The following is a 19,921-nucleotide window of genomic DNA, read 5'->3' as shown; positions in this document are numbered from 1 at the left end:
TTTAATGTATTTATTTTTCAGATCTATTTTTTTTTATAGAGTAGACTTCATTTGAAATCTACTTAAAAATTACGGTTGGTAGACTTCAAATGAAGTCTTCTAGCCTTCACTTTTAAGCATATTTCATTAGAAGTTTACTCAAATATGATTTTAATTTTTATCTTATTTTTCATAATTTTATTTTATTTTGCAGGTATTCTCTTCCAATGTTTTCAAATCATCTTCCCAAAAATGTAAGCTTTCCATATATTCATTATAAGATATTTTGTGTTTATAATGAACTAAATTTATAGATTCATACATTATGTTTTTGCTTTGTTACAAGGATGACAAAAAACCATTTTTGAAATATTTTCCAGAACAAAGTATTTTCAAATTTTCTAAATGCACACTTTTAGATATGAAAATTTTCCATTAGTGTAGACTTTAACTAAAGTCTACTAAACAATAACTTTACGTAGACTTAATAAAAAGTCTACTAAAATATGATTTTATTTTTTATCTTATGTTTTTCTCATAACTCTATCTTATTTTGCAGGTATTTTTTCCAAGACTTTATTTGAAGCATCAAGATTATGAAAAATCAAACATACTCAAGAATACTTTTTAATATATTGCTCTGTAATAACTTTCATAATAAAATATTAATTTTTAAATAATTTTTTAATGCATAATCTATAAACATTGTATTCATTTTTAGTTGTTTTCACTTGTATGATATTATTAATTTTTTGTTAGATATCAATTTTTTCACAAGATCTAACCAACCAAACAAGCAAAACCATCATAAGCTAAAATAATAACTAACACACATGTGAAAAGAAGAAAATCTATACAAAATTTTCCCAAAATTTTTCAAGAATAACAGTAATCAAAACAATTTGCAATAAGTATCAAGTGTATAATTATAACACATTAAATTGTGAAATTCATCCAAGACCATTAAAATTTTACTAACATACACTGTAAAATAATTAAATCATGAAAAAATATGATGAATAATACACAAATACACTTTTAATAGAATTTATGACGTAGACTTCAACTGCAGTCTACATTTGTAGATTTACAAAAACGTCTACACTTATTATCTAACATATAGTCAATCAAAATTTTTTTAGTGTATTTGGCGCATGCTTGATACACAAAGGCGTACAAAGTGTGTCTTAGATAACTCGATCAAGTTCCGTACTTGTCGATCATTCGTGACAGGCATAAGAGGAGTATTTTCCTATTCGGAGTCATCTGTTTTAAATGATGTTTGGTAAGGAATAGGTTAGCACCATCTTCTCAATTTTGTTGTCCAGATCATAATCTTCTTGTGTCATTTCAAGAAGTTTACCATGTGTACAGCCATCATGCACAAGGAACATTCTTCAACCTTTCCGATTCTTCATCCTTTTCGAATATTTTGTCACCCAAAATGTCTTTGGCCCATGATTCACACTTGCTCTAAGTTTCCAACCACATCCTTGAACACGACACTTAGCCACATACAGAGTTTTCCTTGTCTTATATGCTGAGAATGTAAATTTATATTCCACAGTCACCGACTTCAGCTATGAAACAAGCTCAGCCTTACTAGCAAAACTATAAACGAAGACTTACAAATACGTCTACAATTATTAGCTAACAACATTGTCAAATCAAATGAATTATACCTTCATAATTATAAAAAAAAATTCTTTTCAAAATCATTCAAACCCATTAGGATTAACTAACACACACTGTCAAACAAAAAAACTAGAAAAATTTAATGAATAATACACAAATTCACATTTGTATAGATTTTTCTATGCAGACTTAATATTCAGTCTTTGAAGATGTAGATGTTCTTTTCAGTTTACAGACGTAGACTGTCAAATAGGTCTACTCTTTGGGTTGGTTTTTGCAATTGACCATTTTACGGGTTGCTTTCTATAGTTGAATAAAAGTTGTGATTTTGTACATGTAGACTTTCATTTCAGACTACAATTTAAAAAGGTTACTTTTTGGAATTGACCAGAATTCATCCAAGATTTGACTTTCAGAACTAGACTTCATATGCAGTCTACATGTTTGAATTTTTTAGAAAGAGGTTAGTTTTTCAATTGACCAAGTTTGACTTCAAATCAGTAGATTGAAATGAACGTCTACGGGTGTGTAGACTTCTTGTGGAGTCTACTCTCAAATCCGACGGGTTGGTTTTGCAATTGACCAAAATAAAAAGTAGACTTTATATGCAATCTACATTTTTTTTAAGATAAGAAGACTGCATATGAAGTCTACAATTTAATAAATTTTTGATTGCTTTTTAAACTTTTTGGTCAAACACAAAACTAACCTATTCCACGAAGTCAAAGTTTTGGTCAGATGCAAAACTGACCTTTTATAGACTTCGTTGGCAGTCTACATTTTGTAGACTTCTGTTGAAGTCTATTTAGAAAAGTCAAAAGTTCGGTCAAATGAAAAACTAACCTCTTTTAGGTAGACGTCTTAGTAAGTCTACCGAAAGTTTTATTTTTGTTGTCAAAGGTAAAGACGGAGACTACTGGGGAAGTCTGCGTTAGAAAAAAAATTTGTCTGGTCAATTGCAAAACTAACCCGTGCGTTGACAAATAGACTGCATCGTAAGTCTCCACGGAGGCGTAGACATACAAAACAGTCTACCGTCGCGACACAGATCTGAAAAAAAACGAAAACCATGTAAATAGTTACCTTTTTCATGTGTAAAGCTCGTTTCCAACCTTTTTAACCGTCCAAACTCCAAATATGAGCAAAAAGAAGCATCTTTAACAATTCACTAATGAAAAAAACTCGAAAATATGAAGTTTGTGATTATGAAAATGATAGTTATGAGAGTTTTTTAGATGGAAATGTAGAGGAGATGAGAGGAAATGAAGTTTTTTGGGTTAGAATGAGAAAAAAAGTGGTTGAAAATTGAATTCTAGAGTTTTAGAGCTCAAAAATGGTGGTTCATGGTGGTTGGAAAAATTGATGATGATGGCATTTTTGTAAATAAGAAGAAATAGTTAGGGTGTATTTGGTTTTTTGTTAATTTCGAAATTAATAAAAAAATAAATAAAAATGGCAATTTTGTGAATAATTCAAAAACATAAGGATAATATGGAAATTTTATTGATGAATAGTATGGACAAAAAAAAAGGTTGGTTTTGTGTTTGACTTGAAAATATGGGTTGGTTTCGAAAAACACCCATAAACTTACTCGAATGTATACATTTTTTATTAATTCATGATTTTCATACTGACATGCGCATCTCCCTATATTATGTTACTAGGAGAAATCCGCGCTTCGCACGGAGTTTTTGAATTTGTATATGTATATTATATATGAGATGTGTTTGGAGTTGAATAGTATAAAGGAGGTTAAGGCCGGGGGTCCTTATATTCCGACTAACATATCTCATATTACACTATTGAATGTTGTAGAGCTTCGATGTTTTGTATGAGTTTTCCACAACGGATTTACAGACACAGCTACTTGATTTGTTGTTCATGTGATGCCGGATATTGAAGGGCCCATCATTTTGTCGTTAACGCTATAAGTAATGGTTTAGCATTTGTTTGGGCCTTTGTTTTGATAGCAGAAGAACGTGGACTTTAAGGTATTTTAAAAATGGCAGTGAGAGTGTGTATTTGGTTGTTCTTGATGCTATCACACGTAGAAAATTGTGAAGATTTTATTCATGTGTTAGACTGGATTAATAATTGAACGTATGTTACATGGGGAAGGAGAGAATATTGATTTGGAATAAAGCATGTTCATATACTGGTCATACAAATCTATTTCTGAAATAGTCTAAAACAGGGATGAGATCACCAACATACTGTTCGGGAATGTACTGTCTGCTAGTGGAGTAAATCAACATCGTAAATAAGCTTCGATATCTCCAAGGAGTTCCACTTGTGCCACTGTGCTCTGGTATTTATGGATTTGTCCACTAAAGGTTATCCTTAGTCCCTTCATTCTCAAAAGCAAAACAAAGGAAATTCTAGTTTCCTGCCTTATACTAAAATAGAAAGATAGGTCCTGGTTACCAATTGTTGAACATTTTCTTCTCTAATTTCAGAAGGTAGCTGCATATGCGTAGTTGATTTCTTGAGCTATGCATGAATGTAGTTATCTAAACTTTATGTTAGATTCTGATTACCATTTTATGTCTCGCTCTAGTTTAGTTATGAGAAGATATGCCATGGGTTTGTAACTTTTTAAACATCAAATCGTAAGAACATATCGTTTGTTAAAATTGGGGATAAATTATCTATAATTTCAGTATATCAGATTTTGCATTTGGCTCAGTATTAGTTGGTCTTCTCTCTCTCTCTCTAAAAACCCTCTGTCTTCTCTCTAGTACATCTCAGATCTGAATCGTGTTTCCGGCTGGCGGTTCCGGCTCTCCAAGCCACCGGCCGGCGGTTCCGGCTCTCCAAGCCACCGTCGGCCAGGTTTGTTTGTTTATTTGTTTCTTTCGTGTTGTAGTTTGCTTCTAGTCTCTCGGTTGTTTAGTTGGCTTTGTTTTTGTTCTTTCAATTTTAGATCTAAATCTTAAATCCATTCGTTGAGCTTTTGGTTTTGGTTGGTGCTGATTAAGGAGTCTTTGAACATGCTTGGATCTTTGTATCTGGTGTTTTTGGACCTGGTTCTTCCCCACCGTTTGTTTGGTAACCTCTTCCTCAACTGTTTCTCTGTTCGTTTGCGATTTCACTGTTTATGTGGTCTCGAACTGTTGTTGTGATTGGTGGGTTCAGAAGGATGCTTAACCGTTAGAAGGTGTTGCAAAAATTAGGCCTCTGTGGTATTTGCTTGCAGGTAAGATATCCGGTTCGTCTCGAAGGTTTTGGGGCTTTGGCTCCTTATCATCAGTTCGTCGAAGGCGTCAGGTTTACCGACCTCTTCCATGAGTCTTCTTTGGAGATGTCAAGTGCTCGTTGCTTCTTAAGTGGTATGTTGTGGTGACGTTTGGAGCATAATAAAGAGTGTAGCCTTGAACTCCATTAATAAGTTTGTTCTTTGTTGACTTTATCCTTCTTCTCTTTTTTGTCCCTTCCAGTTTTAACATTGTTCAGTTATTGTATTGTTGGATCTGTTCTGAGTTTGTTTCATCCTAGCTCTAAGGTTTTTTCTTTTGGTTCCGGGAACATGTCTGTTGTTCGCCGGCTAAAGTCTCCAGGGATGGCTCTTTCATCCGCTGGCTTAGTCTCCGGAAGCTATGTGGCTTGCCGGCTTCTGTGTCCCAATCATGTATTCCATCAAGTTAATATAATCTCTGTTTCGATGGAAAAAAAATCTCACCATATGAGTTTGACTTTATTCAAATCAAAAAGCAGAAGAAAGGCAAAACATGAGAATCTAAAAACAATGATTTACGTAAAGAACTATACTTTATACACAATCTGAAAAATGATTTTCGTAATGAGAAACCTTACTTCATACGTAATGAGAAACTATATTTATACACGCACTGTCTCTAAGAGACCATCATATCAGTCTCATAAAAAATTAAAAATCAAGATAGAAGACTTGTAGGTTGCAGCATCCTTTTCCACAATATAACCCGGTTCTTCTTTAACCGAAACATATATGCAACATGTTTTGGTATAAAAGTTAACTACAATTCATGAACCAGGCTTAAACCACTAACAAAAATTCATACCCTTCCTGGTTTGAAATCAGCAATGAAGAAGGTTAATTTCTTTAGCTGCTATGCAGGTGAATTCAATACCTCAAACTGCTCATGGAGATATTTATGAACTTTCATTTGCAACCTTTGAACTTGTGTGATCTCAATGCTCCTGGTGATGAGAGAGTGAAAAATTAAACATATAAGTAATTCTATAACAATCAACACTCTGAACAGATAGGAAAACATATTTCAGGTTTGTTGTGCAATCGTAAAATTGAAAGAGGCAAGAGACGAATCTCAACGTTCACAAACCAATACAGGAAATAGAAGAGGAGAAGATCATTAAAAATAAAATTGAGCGTTGGGGACGAACCTTAGTGGCATTGATTTTGATCCCTGAAGTGCTTTGAACACCTTTTTTAAGGCATTGATCTCAGCAAGATCACCAGCAAGAGTGGAAGTTGCATGCGCATAGATGTAGTTTACCTGAAAAAACATTCAGACAAATAAATGGAAACCTTTTTTTTTACAAAATTTCGGAAGCCTGAAAGTTAATTCTTGTTACGTCCTCGGGTGACACACCAGCCTCTTCTAGGCAGCTCTCAATGCATGAAGAGACACCAAGCCCCAGCTCTTGGATCAGTAATATGAGGAGAATCATAGTTAACAGCGCCTCCAAGATATTTGCTACCAATTGAGCATCACGTTTCATTGCATGTTCCAAGCTTTCCATCACCTATTAGACCATATAACAAATTAGCACAAACAATGGACACAAAATTCACAATCTATATATATATATATATATATATATATATATATATATATATATATATATATATAAAGTAATAGGACTCACCAGGTAACTGACTATTAGTATTTGCCAAAGACATTAACGCTGCATAACGTAAAGCGCTCCAAGGGAATTGAAGCACGTGATTCGGTCCTCTCAACAAACGTAGTATAGTTTGTGAAGTGTATCGATTCTTTTGAATCTGAGAACTTCATTTCCGTGTTGCTACTTAAAACATCAATCCGCTAATCTCATAAGTTGCACCTTCTCTCAGCAGATGTCGGAATGTGTTAAGCCAATGTTCGCTGATAGACCCTTGGATAAGGGTTTCCTGGGAAGAGGCAAACAAAATTAGATGTCTTCAAGTCTATGAGAAGCTGTCAGGTTTAGAGACAAACCTTTTCATCAATAAGGAGCATGTCGACACCCATCCCCCCCTCCTTTGTTGATGTCTCGGGCTTCCTAGACTCAGCAGAAGGCGTGTGACTACGGTATCGGAACAACGACCTGTGTTAACATCAGAAAAATTTGGTACGATACCATTGTTGCCGGTTTTCTAGTAAGAAAGAGATTATATTCTGTTGAAGAAGCTGGATTTGGAGATTTCTTAGACGGTTATTATATAATGTTTTTTCAGGGATTTCATCGGAACTTTTGGGAAGGAAGCTATTGAATTCATTGCTGTGAGAGAGATTGAAGGACTGATTTAATAGTTAGAAGTATAGACAACCGTCTCATCGTCTAGGCTAAGCGTTACAGAAACCTGAAGCTGTTGTCTGAGGGTTGCAGGGAATCTCAACAGGAATAGCGGAAACGCAGGTGGAGAAAACATTAGACTACTAAATATTTCATTGTCGTCGTAGGCCCATTCCGAGAAGTTTAAGTTGAGCGCTGACGTGGCGCGATTTGCCCCTCCCTCCATAGTGACGTGGCGCAAGGAGGAGAGACCAAAGTCTACTTTATTTATAGAGATGTGAAGAGATTTAGAGATTACTTGCCATTGACGACTTACGAGAATATAGCTTTATTGGGAGTAATTAAGTCCATAAAGATGCATTGTTGTGTTCAATGATTGTAATCTCAAGCAAACAAGTTTTATTAAACACTTCTACGTATTTGAGAATAACTGAATAAGCATAGTTTATATGCAACTGATACAAAATTAAATTCATTTCCGCTCTTTTCTTAAGCATAGTATTATCAAGCAGTTGGCTGCGGCTACCGCTGAAGTGAGGAAAGTGTGGTAAGTCGGCGAGAACACTGTGTAGATGATTAAACCACCACCTTGGAGAAGGATTTTTTCCAGAGATGGAGGCTTTCTCCGGGAATTATATATGCGCTACTGCGTACGGAGAGGTTTTCTCCAACTGTATCTTTGGAGCACGCCATTCTTTTGCGTTGCCACTTCTCTTGACTCTTGTAGACTCGATATCCCGTAGAAATGTCGGGTTGATGTAATCTGAGAGATTCTTTTGGGTTTGTTCGGTTCATTTTTGAATGGTTTTTGGGTAACACATTAATAAATGTTGATAGATTATAGATATGCCAACAAGATTGCTTGGTGGTCAAGTAAGTTGTTTGAATATCGTAACATTTTTAGGTTTCTGAAATAGGAAAAAGTAAGTTGAGAAGAAAGATGAGTATTTTAGATTCTTTTAAATTAACCACGTTCTTAGATGTTACATCTAACCACAACAAGTCCTTCTGAAAATTTTGCTACAAGCTTGTCAAAAAACTTACCTAAATACTGTTGGCTGCTTAATGTTGCTAGAATTCATGTCTATTTATTTGTTTATGCATGTTTTAGGGGAAGTTCTTGCTAAACAGTTTGAATGTTTAGGTGCACCAAGCTTATTGGAATGAAGCTGAACTGGGTTGGGTTAAGAGTAAGCTCAAATGAACTGCAGTTTGGAATCACAAACTTAATCAGAAATCCTGCAGTTGGAACCAAATTCTTGGTTTTAAGATGGGAACACTTACCTGATCTAAAGCAACATATATATAATCGGTTAACTCAAATTATACAACTGATGCAGCATCAAACTTATGTTAAGCCCTTCAGTCTTCACCAAAACCTTAACCCAATAAAATAAAAAGAAACAACATTCCAATATTCCATAAGAAAACCAAGTAGGATAAATCGTCAAACATTTTATAAAGAAAAAATAAGCATTCCAAACCATATTTGCAATAGTAAAAACTCTACTAGTTTATAGTTGATTAGCAAATCAGAAGCTATGAATATAAATCTAAAGACAGAAAAGTGTATTTCCCTAGACTCAGCAGCTCTTTACAACATACATAACAGGGCCCCAAATTAAAAAGTGCCAGCCAAAACACAAATGATATGTCCCAACACTTCTTGTAGTAACTTGGATTTCCATTTGTGTTTCCTCATTTCTTGTAACACACACTTCAGTGTAGGAGATGGATTACATCCCTCCACAAAACCCATCGAATAACAGGCCCTAGCCCGGCAAGCTTAACCAGTTTAGTCGGTTTGAGCGGCTAAACATGGCGGCTCGACCCCAGAGTACTTTTAGCCGATCAGCTAAGCCGACTAAATACGTTTGGCTTATAGAGAACAGTGCCAAGGCCCCCATACTCGGCCTTTAACGACAGGGCCCAAAGGACGACACGATTAGGGCATCACGGACGGGGACACTATAAGAGGGGATGAGGAGACAACAAAAAAGAGGACTTTTGGACAACACACACAGAAGCGGCTAGATCTAGGGTTTCCTAATCATCTCTTTGATCCTGTTGCTTGAACCTTTGATCTTGTCTCCTTATTTCCCGTCAATCTTGTAACCTCTTGTTTGATTCTAATAAAAGCGTCTTTAGTCACCCCATTCCTACGTTCATCGTTCTAATCAACCGAATCCTGCACAAACAATTGGCGCCCACCGTGGGGCCGACTAAAGTAACGTTCTAGATCTACATGGTTCAAAACGACGCCACCCTCGGCGCTCCGGGCGGCGAACCAACCCCAACGCCCGAAGCCGCGCCGCCCATCACCACAGATTTCATGAGCTCTATCATGGCTCGACTTGCTCATCAAGACGAAGTCCAAAAGACGACCAACAACCAGTTGGCTGCTCTGGTCGCGGCCCTCACAGCTCCCGACGGCCAAACAATCCATCCCCAGCAGATACGCCATCGCCTATTTAACACCAACCCGACGGCGACCGGAGGCGAACATCTCTCAGACGACTCCGAGCCAAACGAAACTCTTCTCGCCGACCACCACCCGGTAGGTTCTGATCTGGCAACCATACGCGAGCTCGCCGAGCTCAAACTCAGTTTCCAACAAATGAGCGAGAAGATCCATCAAGTAACCAGCGCGGCCCCGCAAATCGAGAGCGTCCTCGCCGCAACCTCACGCACTCCGTTTACTAGTGCCTACCCGAGTACAAACCCGGCGGAGCCCGGTGGAACACATGGCAGCTTTCAACATTGCGATGGCACGGGATCGATTCCCAGAAGAAGAAAGGGACGCAGGCTACTGCCAACTGTTCGTCGAAACTCTCCACGAGCAAGCCCTAACCTGGTTTTCCCAGTTAGAAGAAAACTCCATCGGAAGTTTCCGTGACTTGTCAGCAGCTTTTCTCAAGACTTACATTATGTTCACCAAGCGCAGCGCTACTGCCTCTAGCTTGTGGAACCTCAACCAAACCAAAGACCAGAGTCTTCGCGACTACATGGAGAAGTTCAAAACCGTAGTCTCAAGGATTGACATTCCAGACGGTATCGCCGTTGACGCCTTGCGGAACACGTTGTGGGTTCGTTCTAAATTCCGAGAGGATTTATACCAAAACCCAACTACGTCGCTCCAGGACGCTATCGCGCGATCTGACAACTTCATCCGAATGGAAGAAGATACTAACGCCATTCTCAGCAAGATGAATGCACCCAAAGCGCCAGCGGCTAAAAACGCCAACACGCGACAAGAACCGCGCAAGCATGCTCCAACCGACAAAGACGGCCGCAAAGACGGATACATGTATGTCGTAAACGAGAACAACATGCCGGTCTCAACTCTCGTAGTCCGCGGCGAGGGATGGAACAAGTGGGTAAGGGAGCTCGATTCGCCCGACAAACCAGTCGATACTATCTGCACCACCCAACCTACAGCCGAAGCCGGGTCAGCAGCGGGGCCTTCCAGGACCGTCGATCTCACCAAGCATTGCAAATATCACGACGTCAAGGGACATGATACCTCAGAATGCAAATCACTCTACGCTCATTATCTCTCGTCACTTGCGAGCGGTGAATTTAAGTTCGAACCCTTGAAAGCTAAACCAAAGAATGGCAAGAGCTGGAGCAAGAACAAGGAAAAAAGAGCCCAGCGCAAAGCCACCGGCAAAGTTCGACAAAACGATGCTCAACGACGAGACGACGAGGAGGAAACCCCGAAGGATAACGGTGAGGGAGACTCCTCCGCCGACGAAGAGCATCCTGCTAATCGCAGACGCATCGAGGTTATACTCTCTCGGCAATCTTCGCTGTCCGACGACGACAACGACGATGCGCCCGTACTCGGAGATCTGAGAGACGTCCTGAAGCGGAAGTTCGAGTCCGAAAATGATAGCTGTCCCAAGCACAAAGATCTCCGGACGATGCTGGACACACGGAAGTCTCGTCGTATCTCGACAAGCGACGCTAACAACAACAAATGGCCAATTACAGACCTCCGAGATAAACTCAACGCTGGCGCCTGCGACCTTCGCATACAACTCAACCGTTCGAAACCAACAGACTTACGACGACAGTTGGAGCAAGCTAAAGGTCATTTTCAACCTCCAGCGCATGACACTAACATATCCACAGACCTCCGCACCTTGCTAGACTCTAAGCGAGTACAAACGGGACAGTCGTTGAATGTCATCATGGGAGGCTCCCCTCCTAGCGGAGACACTGTCCGTTCTGTAAAAGACTATCGTCGATAAGTCGCGACTTCCCAGAAGTGTCCGACTAAACCGACAAGTCATCTTCCGATAACATTCTCACCGGACGACGCTGAAGGAGTTCACGCTCCCCATAATGATCCTCTTCTCGTCGTCCTTGGAATTGGAGAGTATGATGTCACCAAGATCCTCATTGACACCGGAAGTTCCGTCGACCTCATCTTCCGAGGAACTCTATAGAAGATGGGAGTTGATCTTGACGACATAAAAGCGTCTTCCAGGACATTGACCGGATTCAATGGATCCTCCGAAACTATCTTGCGAATGATCCGCCTCCCGGTACGCGCGTGTGGCTTTACTCGAACGGTTAAGTTTGCCGTTGTAAGCACAAAAGCTCCTTATCACGCTATACTCCGCACCCCTTGGCTACACTCGATGCAAGCTGTTCCTTCCACCTACCACCAGTGCGTCAAGTTCCCTGGCACGGACGGAAGGATAAAAACGCTGCGAGGGGATCAAAAGGCCGCTAGGGATCTCCTAGTCGCCACAGTCAAACTCCAACAGTCATCTCTACCCGTTAATTCTGTGTCTCATCCAACCTCAAAGGTCCGTTCCCAGGAAAGCGAGATTCTCGAGTTACCTATTGACGACGCCGATCAAAGTCGAACCGTAAGGGTTGGTGCATACCTTTCTGAGGAAATGCAACAGTCAATTCTGAACTTCCTCAGGAAGAACGTGTCTACATTCGCTTGGTCTATGGCAGACATGAAAGGCATTGACCCGACTATAACGACTCACGAGCTAAACGTCGACCCGACATTCAAACCTATCCGCCAGAAGCGACGTAAGCTCGGCCCTGACGGGTCGAAGGCCGTAAACGAAGAAGTTGACAAGCTACTCGGCGCAGGTTCGATCGCTGAGGTCCGCTACCCCGAATGGTTGGCAAATCCGGTAGTCGTCAAAAAGAAAAATGGCATGTGGCGCGTCTGCGTCGACTTCACCGATCTGAATAAAGCCTGCCCAAAGGATATCTACCCTCTTCCCAACATTGACCATTAAGTCGAGTCTACGGCCGGAAACGAGATGCTGACCTTCATGGACGCCTTCTCTGGATACAATCAAATAATGATGCACCCGGATGATCGCGAGAAGACATCCTTCATCACAGATAAGGGAACCTACTGCTATAAGGTCATGCCGTTCGGTTTGAAGAACGCCGGAGCAACCTACCAACGACTTGTAAACAAGATGTTCGCAGATAAGTTGGGCATCACTATGGAAGTGTACATCGACGACATGTTGGTTAAGTCGCTCCATTCCATTGATCACCTCCGTCATCTTCAAGAATGCTTCGAAACTCTCAACAAATACGGCATGAAGCTGAACCCAGCAAAGTGCACATTCGGAGTCACTTTAGGCGAATTCCTCGGCTACATAGTCACACAACGAGGAATCGAGGCGAACCCGAAGCAAATATCCGCGGTCCTGAACCTCCCAAGTCCGAGGAACAGTAGAGAAGTACAACGACTTACAGGCCGAATAGCTGCTCTAAACCGTTTCATCTCCAGATCCACCGACAATTGCCTCCCCTTTTACGATCTCTTGCGAGGAAATAAGAAGTTCATTTGGGATGAGAAGTGCAAGGACGCATTTACTCTACTCAAGCAATACCTGACAACACCTCCAGTACTCGCTAAGCCGGACGTCGGTGATGTTCTATCTCTCTATGTCGCGGTGTCACAAGCTGCTGTCAGCAGCGTTCTGATAAAGGAAGACCGCGGCGAACAAAAGCCCATTTTCTACACAAGCAGACGCATGACCGGACCAGAGACGCGATACCCGACTCTGGAAAAAATGGCTTTAGCAGTTGTCGAGGCAGCAAGAAAGCTTCGACCGTATTTCCAGTCACATTCAGTGGAGGTACTGACTGATCAACCTCTCCGAACGATACTCCAAAACACCAACAGATCTGGCAGACTCACGAAGTGGGCCATCGAACTCAGCGAGCTCGATATTACCTACAAGAACCGCACAGCGGCGAAGTCCCAAGTCCTCGCGGACTTCCTGGTCGAGTTGGCCCCAGAATTGGAACAAGATCTTATACTCCCAAGCTCAAACTGGACGTTGCACGTCGATGGATCATCGACCAACAAGGGAGTAGGAGCCGGAGTCCAACTACAGTCCCCGACTGGAGAGCTAATCAGGCAGTCTTTTAGCTTTGGCTTTCCCGCGTCAAACAACGAAGCAGAATACGAATATCTGATCACCGGACTCCGCTTAGCAAAAGCCGTAAAAGCTAAACGACTAAGCGCCTATTGCGACTCTCAGTTAGTCGCCAGTCAGTTCAGCGGCGACTACGATGCCCGCAATGACCGAATGGATGCCTATCTCAAAATAGTGCAAAGCCTGACAGCAGAGTTCGAGTTCTTCGAACTCATCAAAGTTCCCATAGGCGAAAACGTCTGCGCCGACGCCCTCGCGGCCCTTGGCAGCAAGCTTCGTGATCAAGTTAAACGAACCATCCCGATACATCGTATCGAGAAACCAAGCATCGATATTCCTACCGACCAAACCCTCGTTGCCCCGGTCATCGAACCCGCTACTCCAAACGACGAAGGATTTGGTCCTGATTGGAGAACTGAGTTTATCGACTACCTCTCGAAGGGAGAACTCCCAAACGACAAATGGGAAGCTCGCCGACTAAAAACACGCAGCGCCCATTACGTCGTTCTTGACGAAGAACTACACCGCTGGACCGCGAGTAAAGTACTCCTAAAATGCATTCATGGCGACGAGACATCAACAGTTATGGCAGAGACGCACGAAGGCGCTGGCGGAAATCATTCGGGCGGACGTGCATTAGCAATCAAAGTAAGGAGCTTAGGCTTCTTCTGGCCAACAATGAACGCAAATTGCGAGTCTTACGCGACAAGTGCCAACGGCACGCACCTAGTATCCATTGTCCAACCGAATTGTTGCGAACAACCACCGCTCCATACCCGTTCATGCGATGGGCAATGGACATCATTGGACCACTTCCCTGTTCCCGCCAAAGACGCTTCATCCTCGTCCTCACCGACTACTTTACCAAATGGATCGAAGCTGAAGCATACGCTCAAGTCACGGACAAAGAAGTCCGCGGTTTCGTCTGGAAAAATGTTATTTGCCGCCACGGTCTACCTTATGAGATCGTTACCGATAACGGATCGCAGTTCATGTCAGGCAACTTCAAGGAGTTCTGTGGCAAATGGAACATTCGATTAAGCCCCTCCACTCCTCGTTACCCGCAAGGTAATGGCCAGGCAGAATCCTCCAATAAACTCATCATCGATGGCATTAAAAAGCGTCTGGATCTGAAAAAGGGTCACTGGGCCGACGAGCTCGATGGGGTCCTATGGAGCCATCGCACAACGCCGCGAGGATCGACAAAATCGACACCTTTCTCCCTCGCCTACGGTGTAGAAGCCATGGCTCCCGCTGAAGTCAACGTTTCAAGCCTCCGACGCTCCAAGATGCGTCAATACGTCGAACTTAACAAGGAAATGCTACTCGACGCCCTTGATGAGATAGAAGAACGACGAGATCAAGCTCTGCTGCGCATCCAGAACTATCAACACCAGATCGGGAGTTACTACAACAAAAGGGTCCGTGCCCGACCTCTGGAACTCGGTGACCTCGTTATGCGCAAGGTGTTTGAAAACACTAAGGAGCTAAACGCCGGTAAACTCGGCGCCAGGTGGGAGGGACCTTATAAAATCATCAAAGTCGTCAAACCCGGGGTATACCGACTTCAAACTTCACGTGGCGAAGAAGTTCCCCGATCATGGAACTCGATGCACCTAAGACGTTTCTACTCGTAGGTGTATCCCAAAAAAAAAAAAAACCGAGTAGATGCACCCCGTAGTCATTTCTACTCGACCGAGTAAATGCGCCACTCACGGCCACTTTTACTCGGGAAAAATGAACTACGAATGGCTTGATCCTCAACCGAGGTACGTAGGTAGCCAAAAACAGGTCCAGCTGTAACAAAATCAAAGTCAAAATCTTGTTCTTTGCCTCAACTTCTACTGAGTGGAGGCCTGTTATCAAACCCAATGGCTCCCGTGTCTCCAGCAGGAGATACGCGGACACTATCGTTCCATTTCCTGGCTATGTCCTGATCAGACACTTAGACTGAGGACCCCACAGTCGCTAGTCACCTATGCCCAAGGAGCGTTGACCGACTAAACGGAGTGAATCTTTAACCTTTCCTCGACTAAACGCGTAATGGACTAGCTACCCAATTACTCGATTGTCATTGAGGAAACGGACGAAAGAACCTTCCACTCTTAGATCCAGTCCCTTGTTTTCGATACAGAACGATGCGCCTAGACGTCGTCTCAATCGAAACGCGACAAGAGCTGAATAAATCCCCTAGCGGTTCATTTCCTTATCTATTTGCAAAAGCCAAAGGTCAGGAATCTATTGTTTCTAAGCGAACACATCGTGAGACACTAAAGATACTGACATTTACTTTAACAAAGTTTGCAAATACGGATGAGAAACACAACCCACAAATTTAAAGTCCGCTTAAAACAGCGACTTGCCAATAAAATAAAAGCATGTCTAATCGTACAACAACAGGGTCTATCAAGACCACAAAAGTTAAAAACACAAGTGAAACGTCAATCTTGATCGTCAGAACTCTTGGTAGCGGCAGCAGTCGGGTCCTCCGCCCGAGTAGGAATATAGGCAAGAGAGTCTACAATGGGAAGTGGAGGAACATCTGTATCCCCAGCTTCGTAGATCATCTCCTCCTCAACGGGACGTGGCAGCGACGCCTCCTCGATTCCATCGTTATCCTCCTCCCCATCCTCTCGTCCTTCGGAGGAAGAATCTGAGACGAGCACAAGATCCTCGACGCCCACGTTCTCGGTCTCTCCATCTCGAACCAGAGTGTCGCCTATCTCGAGGCCGTCCTTTCCAGGAAACCCCTTCAAATTCTTATTCTCTGGGCGCTCGTCAAAACCGCTTCCCACCGGGGACTTGACAGGCTCGGTAGGGATAGACGTGACATCAACCAGTGGCTCCTCTGATGGCTCCTCGACAACCTCGAGCGAGGTAACGAGCCGAGAAGCCGTCTCTGGCCCGATCAAATTTACGTTCGACCCATAGGGATCGAATGACGTTTTGAACCGCTCCTCAGCGAAACGAGAAGGAAGGACCAGCGGAGAAAGTGTAAGGTCACTATCGGACAGCGGCTCTACTTGGAGTTTCATAACCTCTGCCTCGTAAAGTTTCTCCTGCTCGGCGAAGACATCGATCATTTCTTGGGGGATCTCCGTCCCACTCGCCTTTATAACCTCGAGGCACTTCTTCATTCCCGAAGCTTGACCGTACAGGTTCTTCGCCTTCTCAAAAGCCTCCAGACGAGTAAAATGGTCGCGCACGCGATCAAAATGGCGACTTGCCTTCTCAACCATAGCAGCCTCGACTCTTTCCCTCTCGCGAGTAACCTCCAAACCCCGGGAGTCCCTCAAGCGTTGCCTCTCTCCGATTAGTTTGTCTACCGCGGTATCTCTCTCTTCGACTAGCTCGGTCTTCTCCTTCTCCAGGTTCGCAGCCTTTTGCTCCAAATGACTTTTCTCTCGGACGAGCTCCTTCCTCGCCGCGCTGGAAGACTTAAGCTTGCCCTCCAGTTCTTCGAACTTTACTCGAAGAATCTCTTTCTCCTCTGCGGCCTTCTCGTTGGCCTTCTTATGCTCCGCCCTTACTCTCTCTATGACCTTCAACCTCGTCTGGGCAAGCTTTTCCGAAGATCCCAATTGGATCATCGTCTGTTTCAAAGCACTATCGTATTTCTCAACGAGAAAGTTCATACTCCCGTCACTCTGCAAAAAACGACAAACACAGACCACGTGAGACGAATAAACCCGACGAATCGAATAATGAGATAAAGTATGAAGGGTAGCGTAGTTACCCGAGCTCTCGAGGAAGCAGCGTCTATGTATTCGTTCTTAAAGTAAAGGTCATCCAACTGTGGCATCTCCTTCGTCCCACCACGAATTTGGCGCGTCAGCTCCGCTTACCTAAGAGGATTAAGGATTAGGGGGTCGTCTCGTTGTAGGAAAACTTGACGCGATCGGGGAACTCGATCTTCTTCCTCCTCACAGAAGAACCCTCTGAACGAGACCCTTTCCTCGCAGATGGATCAGGAATAGATCTCTCACCCGTAACAGGATCACTGCCCCGCGCTGAGACCTCTCTCTCCTCAGGAGGGGTTTCAAGAGAAACGTCGCCTTCCGCGACAACTTCGACGAGGCCCATCTCCGCATCAGAAGGACGCGGCTCTGCCTCGATGGACTTCTTCTTCTTCTTCTTTCTGGGGCGATCTTCAGGCGCCGCTTAGGAACGGTCAGACTAGACGGAACCCCTTGTAGCGCCTTCTCGTCCTACTGCCGGCGCCTCGCCGCGATCAATGGAGGAAGTAGCCCCTTCGTAAGGTCTCTTCCTTCCTCTCTCTCCCTTCCTTGCTTCCAAACCCTCGGAGGTTTCGTCGAGAGAAGCGATCTCTTCAAGAGGAAGCTCTTCGGTTGCTTTCCTCTTGGGTTTCTTGCTCTTCTTCTTCTTTTTAGGACTCGAGGCAGGAGGCTCCGCCCCAACGTCTTTGTCGACTAAACCAGGAGCTCCTTCCTTGGAGGCTCGGCCTGCGTCAGAACTAGTCCACCCTTGCGCGTTGGCAGGAATTGACTTCTTCGAAAGCAATTGCAGCTTCCCCTTCAACAGTGCACTCAAATCCGGCACTCCGTCCATCTTCCTAGCTTCGTCCAGAAGTTTCTGCTGTTTCCGAGTAAAAAGGGACAGACGCGACTTACGGGGCCCGAGTACAACAGGAAGCCTCGATTCCCAATCAGCTGTAAAAAAAAAAGGAAGAGAGACTAAGTTGTTGATAGAACTTCTTGGAGAAAGACCGATGAACTCACCTCTAGCAATCCGAGCTTCTTGACGTCTTATCCACTCTCGACTAAGATCAGGCCAACGAAGATGACTGTGAGCCGCGATCGCCTGAGCACTCTCGAAGAATTTCTCCGGGTATGCGATCGTATTCGGGTGACGAACTGCAACAACAAGAAACACGCCGTTAGGATACTCGAATAAGGCATGATGAAAACAAACACTATCTACCAAGCGTTTTGTTCCATAGAACGCGGTAGTCGTCCCCAGGCGGCTCCGAGAAGGCATGCTCGTCAGATTTGATGTAAAAATATGAGCGCTGCCAGTCCTTCGTCTTGTTCGGGGGCCCTGACAAGACGTTGTAGCTCGAGCGCATCTTCACTGAAAATATTCCATGTGGCTCCGCCTTCGTAAAAGTTAACTCTTCGAATACTCTCACACTCATCGAAACATCTATCTCCGCTGCCATCACCATTAGCATAACCGCGATGCGCAGCGACCCGTTAAGCAACTGACAGATGGCGATGTCCCAACAGAATGCGTACGACGTGATCAGTCGGGGAATTGGAAACCAGAGCTTTGTATGGTCTCCAAAATAAGACTCATAGACACACTGATAGCCAATCGGAGGCGACCAAGGACGTTGTCCCTTGGAAGGAACGATGTATGTAACGCTGGCACCTCCACTTTGCCTCAATAAATCCCTCACCGTCTTGTGGGAGGAGCAAGAATCGAAGAAATTCCCCCATGACTGAGCCCGCGGGTCACGAAGCAATTCGGACGGGAGTGGGCCGAGTTCTTCGAAGATCCCACCAGGATGATAGATCGTGGGTCGGCAGTCTATCTGGTCGAAAGGAATCTCCCGACTAGCTCGTCTCAAAGATCTTGAGGCTTGGCTAGACGCTTCAGAGCCGTTGCCGCTCACGTCACTGCTCCCGACTTCAACGCGATCCGCGCGTTCGTCACAGATCATCTTATGAGCATCAGCGACCAAAAGGCGTTGAGATAGGGTCATATTGTCTAAATCCCGAAGAGAGTCGCGATGAATCAAGTCGAAATCATCCAGCGGGCTGTCAGCTACCCGTTCATCTCTGGTCGGACTCGGAGAATCTGCGACGCCCTTCCCTTTTTCTTCTCGCGACAAACGACCTCTCAGAGGCATGATCCTGGATTTAGGGGATGACTACAACCGCCAGACGATACCGACAAGCCTATGTGAGGAGAAACGTACCTAGAGAGAGAAAGTAAAAGTAGAGAGAAGGGAGAGAAAGCGAAATACCTGAACTTGCAGAGAAGAATGACGAAAGCGAAAGGGAAGAGCCTATTTATAGCAAAAACAAGGGCACATCCCCCGAAGCGCAATCATTAGGTCTACAGAAACCGAAATGGGCCTCAAAGGCCGCCTAAATACCCAAAGGCTTACTCGCGACGGTTCGGCTTCTCGTTCAAACCGACCTCTAATCGAGATGCCAGACCGAAATTAATCCCCGATTTCGGTCTAAACCGGTTTTCTAACGTAAATCGATGGGATAAGCTTGAGCTCTTACATCGGGGTAATTCGCCTACCGAGTAAAACGTGCCCCCGTGACAAAAACCTCGGCGAGCAAAGCAGATCATGAAGAAGTACTACTCTAAGCGACTAGAAACGTCAATAAAACGGTGTG

The 19,921-nt window shown here is 43.6% G+C and overlaps 2 protein-coding genes and 2 long non-coding RNA genes across 4 annotated transcripts; 2 read left to right on the top strand and 2 right to left on the bottom strand.

Moving 5' to 3' along the window:
• The first annotated feature begins 4,079 nt into the window (after positions 1-4,079).
• LOC106391310 lies at positions 4,080-5,103 on the top strand. Its single transcript, XR_007319412.1, has 2 exons — positions 4,080-4,662; positions 4,811-5,103. It is a non-coding gene; the product is annotated as an uncharacterized LOC106391310 (long non-coding RNA).
• On the bottom strand, positions 5,033-9,492 carry LOC111208586. The gene is made up of 3 exons (XR_007319413.1): positions 6,484-9,492; positions 5,998-6,360; positions 5,033-5,793 (listed from the first exon to the last, which is right to left on the bottom strand). It is a non-coding gene; the product is annotated as an uncharacterized LOC111208586 (long non-coding RNA).
• A 2,075-nt stretch (positions 9,493-11,567) lies between these two features.
• Positions 11,568-12,383, top strand: LOC125582455. Its single transcript, XM_048749177.1, has one exon. The coding sequence runs from the start codon at positions 11,568-11,570 to the stop codon at positions 12,381-12,383; it is 816 nt and encodes a 271-aa protein (XP_048605134.1).
• Positions 12,384-15,988: 3,605 nt separating this feature from the next.
• Positions 15,989-17,349, bottom strand: LOC125582454 (uncharacterized abhydrolase domain-containing protein DDB_G0269086-like). The gene is made up of 2 exons (XM_048749176.1): positions 17,284-17,349; positions 15,989-17,194 (listed from the first exon to the last, which is right to left on the bottom strand). The coding sequence occupies exons 1-2, from the start codon at positions 17,347-17,349 to the stop codon at positions 15,989-15,991; spliced, it is 1,272 nt and encodes a 423-aa protein (XP_048605133.1).
• Between the last annotated feature and the right edge of the window lie 2,572 nt (positions 17,350-19,921).

Source organism: Brassica napus, chromosome C2 (genome assembly GCF_020379485.1).
Source record: "Brassica napus cultivar Da-Ae chromosome C2, Da-Ae, whole genome shotgun sequence".
Taxonomy (NCBI): domain Eukaryota; kingdom Viridiplantae; phylum Streptophyta; class Magnoliopsida; order Brassicales; family Brassicaceae; genus Brassica; species Brassica napus.
The sequence above is the reverse complement of the archived record's forward strand: the minus strand, read 5'-3'. Positions and strand labels throughout refer to the sequence as shown.